Source organism: Anoplopoma fimbria, chromosome 13 (genome assembly GCF_027596085.1).
Source record: "Anoplopoma fimbria isolate UVic2021 breed Golden Eagle Sablefish chromosome 13, Afim_UVic_2022, whole genome shotgun sequence".
NCBI classification, from domain to species: domain Eukaryota; kingdom Metazoa; phylum Chordata; class Actinopteri; order Perciformes; family Anoplopomatidae; genus Anoplopoma; species Anoplopoma fimbria.
In genome coordinates this window covers 16,886,235-16,895,524 of record NC_072461.1, presented here as the reverse complement: position 1 = coordinate 16,895,524, position 9,290 = coordinate 16,886,235, and the positions used below count along the sequence as shown (strand labels likewise).

The window sequence follows — 9,290 nt, the reverse complement described above, 5'->3', positions numbered from 1 at the left end:
TGTGTGACGAGATCCACAGTTATTTCATGCAAAAAAAAAAAACAGGTTCTAAAGATGAACTTATTATGATTTACACTAATTTAGTGGTTATCTTCCAAAGTTACTTGTTAGTCCTTAGTCTTTGTAGTCCCTCTTTTTGTTACTATCCCTCCACCACATCATCAAGGAAACACTGTGTTGGAAAACACAGAGAGGGAATACAAAACAGACTTTAACTTTAATACAATAACTTTAATGTATTTGAGTGCAACAGTCTGACAAAAAACAAAATCAAATTTCCTGGTAAATTCATAATTCATAATTTAATGGATTGGAACAACTGTTTTGACAGAGGCCCACTTTCTTAGTATTAAGATCTAAAAGCAGGACATTTTCCTGAACTTCATCCCCTGATGGCACTGTAATATTGCAATGTAGTACAATAACATAGGATAAACAAAAAGCAATCACATTTTCCATTTTGATATTTTTAAGGGAATGATATAAATTATAACTGAAGATAATACACATACTGAGCCAGTAAATAGTGTGGTACACTTACATTCACTGACACATTTATGGACATGATCTAGGTTTAGTGCTGCTGAAATAGGGGGGGGGAAATAATAATACATGCATTCTTCCACTAGGTGGTAGTCTAATAACAAAGAAAAAAGACACCTCAAGAAAATTCTTGAGTAAATAACCAGTTAGAGTAGCTCGAATCAGACATGTTATACCACATTAGTATAAATGAAAAAATATTTAAAAAAGAAGTTAAGGGTATGGATGAGGGTATCTCCAAGCATCAGCCAATTTGAAACTCAAGTTATAATATATTTAAATAAAAAATATTAAACACACACTACATCATTTACTCATGTAAATTTACTTTGTTTGCCTAGTGCTATTCATCAAGAAACCATGAGCTTGTTATTCAAGATAATCCACAGACATTGTTGAGAGCAGTTTCATGTAGGGACTATGGCTGAATTAATATGTTTCTACATGAAACAGCTCACAAGGTATGTGGATTACCTTGATTAAGCACCAAAAACCTAGTACCATATAGTCCCATTATTTTGGAGAGAAGGAGGACATCTCTACAGCCGATGTCTCCTGAACTAGGCAACTCACACCAAAACAATCTAGATTATAAATAGTAGTAAAGGTAAGAGGAAAAATGTGTGGTTTTCTTTTGTCTTGGGTTTTTTTTCTGAATACTCCTTAATCTGTGTCCATGTATGATCTTAAGCATGGCTGAAGAACGAAAGGGACAGGTGGCTGATGTCTTCAGATATGCTGATCAATGTGTGTATCAATCTAATTGTTGGTACCTTCTTATTTTACCCTTCAAATGCCTAATAAGGAGTACGCTAGAAGATACATACAAAGTCACAAAGTCACTCGTTAAATTCCATTTATTTTATATTTATATATGGTTATAAACATCACAAAATAGAAAGTTAAGGAAGGTCTTGCACAAAGATAGATAATCAAGTAAAAGAGCAACCTTAGATTAGTCAACCATGGCAACGGAAGCAGGCATATCATCACATCTGGGTTCAGTGCTGTTAAGAACATTTTTATTTTATAATTTATATTTTAGTGCAAACAAAGTCTTTGCAGCTCTCGGCTCCAGAGAACGATTCAATATTAATAATAAAATAGGATTTTACAATATAGATATTAAGGTTGCTCTTTTATTGCATATTGTTTAAGAACATACTGTGGCATTAGTTACAATAAGGTCTGAAGGTCATGATGTTCAAATGATCTAATATTCATATATATATATATATATATATATATATATGTATACCTCTTACATGTCTAAGCATCAAATGGTATCTCATTAACATAATAAATATAATTATAAGCTGTATCCATATTAAAATACCTGAATATAAATAACATGCTCTGAGCAAAATAATTGTTTCTTTACAATGGTAGTTCAAACAACCTAAGTCAAGAACTGTCAAGCCTTTAGAAATAGCTAAACCTATACATTGCTTTGTGTCAAATGCATTTTTTTTTTTCGACTGAAGGCCACTTTAAAACAAAGCAATTTGTACAAGAATGACATCAAGTCTAATCACAAGATGAAATGAGCTCCAACTAAAAATGAATCAAGTGGGAAACAAATAGGTGGTTTGATTGTACTTCTTTGTCTATCAAACAATAATTATCAATTATCAAATCAAAACGTAGCCACACAACTACAATATACTCAGGAAATAATACTTAAGTACAAATAAACAGTTGTTATATTACAACCACTGTACCAAGGTTTAATATAAATTTCTGATATAACATTTGTTGGAAAAAACCAATAATGGATAAATGTTACAATATAAGACCTGGCTGTGCCTACTTTTATGTGGTGGCAATGCAATGTTTTATTCATAAATATTGTGTGCTTCATACATCGTCTTCAGTAACTGCACAGATCAAACATGTTCACATCTTAAACACCTTGGTAACTTGCGACAAATCTACATGCAGACTATTAACTCTTCTGAGTGCAACAGGATCAAAACAAGCCAAAAAACAACATAGGGCATCCTTTAAAAGTGTGAGTATATACTGTCTGTGTGTGCGTCTTTGTGTGAGTGAGTGAGTGTTTGTGTGTGTGTGACTACAGAGAGAAATAAGAGAAAGAGAGAGACAGAAGGAGAGATTGGTCATATATATATATATATATATATATATATATATATATATATATATATATATATATATACACAGATTTCCATATCAACGTTCAATTTGCTTTACGACACCATGTATTTACAGTATGTACATTTAGTGTAGCTGACATCATTACCATAACTATTTAGTGCTGTCCTATATGATATCATCCAAGAGATGAGGGGTGCCCACCCAGTCCAGTGTTCTTGGCTCGGACGCAGCCATGATCATGCACATAAACTGTTTCCCTGTTCTCTTATCTAGAGGGTAAATTGTAGTTGGAGTGAACCTTTTGTTGCTCTCCACAAACTCACACAGCTGATTATAGATTTTGGGGTACTCGTGACGGAGGAACACCCCCCTGGTCCTGAGCTCACGCTGGATATTGACAAAGCACACCTCTCTGGCTTTCCTGCCCTCCTCTCCCTCCTTGTCAATGTCCGGTGTGCCTGGAGGCGGAGTGAGGATGAGAGTTTCCATTTCACTGTCCTTCCTGAGTACCTTTTTGTCAGGGCTTGAAGAGGCCAAGGACACCTTTGCATATTTTCGAACCGTTGGTGCTGGGACTCTTGGTGAAGGTCTGTTAGGCACCAGTTCACCTACAGCTACAGATACATTCAGAAGGAAACATTCATTGGGGTCATACTCGTTGCCTGCATGCTGCAGTTCCTTGCAGTATGCGCCTAGGTTGTCCTTGAAGCCATCCAGCTCTCTGAGAGAAAGGTATGTGGGAGACATGAGGAGGCTCTCAAGTCCAACTTGGAGGAAGTTGTCAGCTGTCTCCGGATTAGCAAAACCCAGAAAGAGAACGCCTCTCCCTCTGGAGAGATAGCCAGCCTTGGCAACGCGAGAGAAGGCTTTGTGGATCGCTGTATTCTCTCTGCAGAACTTAAGACTGTGTCGACACACGCTGTTCACACGGCCGTACAGACAGGTCTCTTTATGGATCTCCCAGTCATCCCTGCGACAGTTTCGCGAGCAGTAAAAGGTGTAGCAACTGTGACATGATTTGAAGTACAAGCAGGCGTTGAACATACCCTCAATCCGGTTGCACTTCTTGTTGGCGCACACCATAGTGTCGTCCTCATCTGTGCTGTGGTCTGGAGAACATTCTTCTGCACTCCTTTGTAAAGCATCACACCCACTATCAGGGTCCTTCATGGTGTCGGGGCTGGATTTAGACGAGGGGAGCTGTGTGTTCAGGCATCCTAAGTTTTCCAGCCCAGAAGATCCTCTGTCTTTGTCGTCATCTTCAGTAATTAGTTGCTTCAGCTGGTCTAAAAGGTCCACGCTTGACTTTCTGCTGGTTGGTGGTTTGTAATCAACGACCAAATCGGCTAAGAGTTCGTCAAGTTGCTCTAGACTCTGCTGGAGGGAGAAGTTGTTGTGTTTCCTCTCTTTGGTTATGTCCTGTGTATTCTGTGGCTGTTTGTGATTTATTACTTTCTGAAATGGTGTCTTCTCAACATCCGACGTATCCCAGCTGACAGAGTGCACATCACGCCGCTTGCTGTTTCCTGCACTTAGGTCATTATCTGTTATTGTGATCTCAGGAGTTACAAACCAGTGCCCACTCTTGGTATTCCTCCACGGATTGCTCGAGCCCCTCTCTAACGAGCTTTCAGAGAGCGAAAGTGCGGCGTAGCGTCTTGGTGAACTTGAAAGGTTAAGTATAACAGGTTGACTCTGTATGTCAGAAGATGCTGCATGCTTTGCTTGGTGAAACAGGTTCTCGTAGCTTCGACCACGAGGCACTGATTGCTCTCTTTCGTGCTGTGGGTAAAGAATATTGTCCCAAGACTTGGAGTGGTTTCGGACCTCTGTTCCTAGCCTACCTGTCTCTGCACAGCTGTTAGTAAACCAAGGGGGTATACTGGGGTCTTGCCTTACTCCTGGTGGTGTGTGCTGAGAGGACTGGTTAGAGTAACCGGATATACTTGAGCGATACCAGTCGTCTGAAAAGGCCTGCGACATTCGAGGGCGTCGACGGCCCTCCGTATGGTATGGCCTTGGTGGAAAGTACTGCTCCTCAGGGGAGCATGGTTTGGAATAAAACAACCTTGGGTTACTCATATGGTATGGGTTGAACTGGTTTTCCTCTCCATAGTAAGATCTAGACAGTGGAGTTTGAGAAAAGTATGATCCTGCCTCACTGGTGGAGTAAGGCCTATTATATACAGAGTGAGCTGGCTCTCTGTTGGAAAAGTTTTCTGTGTAATAAGACCTGACAGGAAGGGTGTGCACCCATCGAGTCCTTGGATCATACTGGCTAGTCATTGTACTACCATGGCTGGTAAGACTGGACCGGTCATCCTGAAAGTATGCTCTAGAATAGGGATGGACTTGATACCGAACTGGGTCCTCTGTATAGAAAAACTTGGTTGGTATGTTAGGATTTGAGTAAGCTCTTTGTTCTTGGCTCAGATATGGTGGCGTTGGTGATGGCATTCTGTGCATGTCTAGATGCTGGTATGAGATAGGAGACATGCTGGTGGTATAGTGGTATCCTTGTCTAAAATCTCCACTGTAGCATTCACTCGGAGTGGGCGTTGGTGAGGACACAATCTGTCGAGGTACATACAAACCTCTACTGCTACTGGCCTGGGAGTATCTCTGCCAAAGATGATCAGTTCGTACATTGGGAACCTGTCTAGATGTGTGCTGCAGGACGGCAGCATCTGGTTTAATGTCAACACGGCACCTGACATGAGGGGTTGTGGCTGGTTTATCTGGTTGTCCCTCCTCAAAACAGTCTGAGACATAGAGGGGAGTCTGAGGCTGCAGTTTGATCGGATGCACCTCATTAAAAAAAGCCTTGTTTGAGGAGTAGGATTCTCTATGTGTTTCAGAAGTCCTGTAGGTTTGAGACGCAGCCTGAGGTGCATCTCTACCCTTCCTGGCTCCTGGAGGGGACACTGAGATGGGCACAGGAGTGAGGGTGGACTTAACTCTTGGAGCGCTTCTAGACCTTGTTCTCTTTTTAGAGTCCGACCATGTAAGATGGCTAGGTTTATCCTGGGTGGTGTTCTGCTGGAAATGTCTGGTGTTGAACAGATCGGGAGACGAAAAGCGAAGGTGCCCCGGTTGATCTAGTCCATTCCACATAAGATCTTTGTTTAATGTCTGATGCTCAGTCCTCTTGTAAGGGTACTCCATTGAGGAAGAGAGGGACTGTGGGTCATCCAGTGACTCAATGAAGTCAAAGCTACGGCAGTGTCTTTTGTTGATGATTTCTGGTTTGTCGATCATTTTCTGGTCACATTGCCTCGAGGAGTGGAGGGAAATGGCGTGGTCGCTGATAGGATTTAGAGTAAAGTCCCGATATAGAGTTGATGCCAGTATATCAGGGGGATGCGTTCGTGTCATCTTAAAGGAACTTGAATGCTCTCCATTCAGTGTGATTCAAGATCAACACAGCCTGAGGAAAGAAAGAGAGAGAAGAAAACAAATACCCTTCAGTGCCATTTAAATGTACAGTGAGTTGTGTTATGTCAATAGTAGGATCATCATATGTTCAATTAGTCTGTGAACCAAATCTCTACACACAAATCATTTTTAATATGTTTTATTGAAAAGCATCTATAAAAGTTAACAACCTGACCAAATGATCCAGACGCTTGTAATTATTAATTATTATATATATATATATATATATATATATATATATATATATATATATATATTAAAGGTCATGTCTTGGCATTTTTTTGTGGTAAGATTACATACAATTACCACCTCAATTTTTATATATATATATATATATATATATATATAAATAATATATATATATATAAAAAAAATATATATATATATATATATATATATAATTTTTTATTTTTTTTAACAGATGTAGTAGCTCATTTGCTAACCAAGTTCATCTCATGAGACAATTTAGAATATTTGAGGTGGTAATTGTACGTAATCTTACCACAAAAAAATGCCAAGACGTGACCTTTAATTAGATTGGAGACACTGTATGCTAAAATGAACTCTTCACACTATCCTGCACTGCTAACTAGAATGTTTCTTTATATTAAAAAATCTAAAACATAACTTGCATGACATAATAACAAATTGAAGGGAAATTTGTATATTGCATATTGTTTGGTATATTACTCATATTTGTAGACAATAATATTAAACCTTTTTAAACCAATTTCAAATGAAAATATTATCTGAAACTAATTTTTATTGATTTTACTGCATAACTGCAGCATATCTTGGCGTGTCTTTAATTCTGTAATAAAGAAGTGGCTATCCTTGTTTTCACAATTTTTTTAAACGCAATGCAACAAAGCATTTCAGTTTTCTACTGTTTTAATATTCACATCTTATGAATAAATAATAATCTGCTTAAACATCCAGAGTATTTTCTTAAGGGCTTTGAATATTTTTCATGGACAAAATGATTGCTTGTTTCAACAAAGGTTTTATGTGTGACATACACATGGGCTTCCTTGTTGGCACCAACCCACAAGCTAATGCTGAGTTACCATCTGTTCATCGTGATGAGAGGAGGACTGACCAGCCATCCCCCTGTCATGTCTCCACAACACACCTAAATATCACACATGACCAACCGTGACAGACAAACCAGCACTGTTATTCACTGCTTTGCTTCGTGCCTTAGATTTTTTTGTTTCAAATGCATATTATAAGATACCTGCGTGTATTTTGCTGCTCGTAAAAAATTAACAAAGCAGCTAGTTGTATGCCAGGGTTGTTTATTTAATTTCAAAACACATTCTTTTTAGGTATGCATGAATGAATGTCAATGGGTGAAAACATTGCAAATAAGAACCAGATCACTGACTTGCTAAATCCAACCATTGTAGAAAAATCTGTTCAGGAACTCAATTGTAGTTTAGGAGCAAATTTCCCCATCTTTTCAAATCCTGTAAAGAAATATTTACCCAAAAGTCTGCTGTTCTTAAAAGTACCGAATGGTCACTAACCATAATTGATGGCTAATTTAAATAGCTTCTTTTGTGTCAGTTGTGCAAAATAGCAGGAATACATTCCTTATTGTTATCCCATCAGTGAATAATCTGTAAATGATGAGTGGATGGGTACTGAAGTTAAAACTATATGCAACTAAAAAAGTTCCTTAAAACCATTTTACTCTTACCATCATCTTCCTATTTTTCTAAGTTGAAATTAATTAGGTGAGGTGTCAGCAAGATGGCAAGGACTTTGATGTGACTAATACATTCTATTACAAAGCATAAAATGCCCAATGAGATGCAGGATGTGAAGACTGATAATTCAGTGAGAAGTTCACTTCCACACTCTATCTGGCCTAAAAAAAGCTATAGAATTTAATACATCAGTGGATATGAACAATAGTACTGTGGAAATAGTCCTGCAAAGCAGCTGTACAAGTCCCAAAAGCAATGCAACAAAATGCCACAGGAGATTAATACAATAACATAATTAATTAAGTAGGTCTACTTCACTGTTGACATCACTACTGACTGCTCCAGACACACTTTTAAGTATTTGTGGAAACCAATTAAAGTTGAAATATGTTAGTGATCTAGGAGGGAAGGTAAGACAAAATAGCACATTTGTTTTAAATTAGAGGACAGGAAACGAAGCTTAAGCTAACTAAATGCATGCATGCCTTCCTCTACTCATCTTCATGGTCTAAGAATGTTCTTGAATAAAGGGACTACACTTTCCTGAACAAGTATAAAACCACATGCCACATACTGTCTCCATGGCTACAGCACACAGCAAAGAAACCATCTAACACTGCCGGAGTTGCACACTCAGGGCACAATTTCAGTCTGAAAAAAAAAATGGACTCCCATTCACTATGAATTGCTTTAATATCGTCTGTGTGGGCAAAATCCATCTGTGACACACAAGTGCAACTTTATATTGACTTTATCAAAGGGTACACCAATGATATTGCTACGATTGCTCCTTCATAGAGCCAAAGGCTGTGTGTTTTTCTGAGCCATTTTCTATTTGTGATGCATGAGGTTATGGTTCTACATGCAGTTTGATATTAATTGAGCTCATATTCATTTGCTTGGCAGTTTGTATCATAACTAAAAACTTGAACTGTATTCTACCAATTGCACCAGGTTTTCACACAATAACAAATGTGCTGCAGATTCGCCTGGAGCCTCCCCATGGGGCCACACCGAGGCGCATTGAAGCCTTGAAGCGTTACCAAATACTTGCTCTAACGCACTTCGACACCCTTTTTATTTTGGTGCTGCGGCACGATCCGCCCTCCATCCTTTGCGGCTGACCTAATGCCTTTGAGCCGGGAATGACATCATTTGCAGAGAATAAAATTTAAAAAAAAAAAAAAAAAAAAAAAAAAAAAAGCAAAGGGGTTCAAACCAGGACAGAGCCCCGCCGGGGGGAAAGGGGGGGTGAGTTTGGCTATAAGTTTGGTAAATAAAAGATTGCGCCAGTGAATGAGGGGGCCTTACCGTCTCGCCGTAAAGCAGATCGGATGCGGTGAACATGGTGAAGCGGCAGCCTGTTCTCCTGCGATCTGCAGCTTCAGACGCACCGCGCCTGCTGTGCGCCTCCCGGAGCCGAGGACCCGTCCTTCATGACGCCTGACATGTTGTCAACTTCACCCAGCGATGCTCTCACAG

General features: G+C 39.1%; 1 protein-coding gene across 1 annotated transcript; it reads right to left on the bottom strand.

The window, feature by feature from the left end:
• Window positions 1-2,826: 2,826 nt before the first annotated feature.
• Window positions 2,827-9,164, bottom strand: unm_hu7912 (un-named hu7912). The gene is made up of 2 exons (XM_054611672.1): window positions 9,120-9,164; window positions 2,827-6,088 (listed from the first exon to the last, which is right to left on the bottom strand). The coding sequence occupies exon 2, from the start codon at window positions 6,034-6,036 to the stop codon at window positions 2,827-2,829; it is 3,210 nt and encodes a 1,069-aa protein (XP_054467647.1). The 5' UTR covers window positions 6,037-6,088; window positions 9,120-9,164.
• Between the last annotated feature and the right edge of the window lie 126 nt (window positions 9,165-9,290).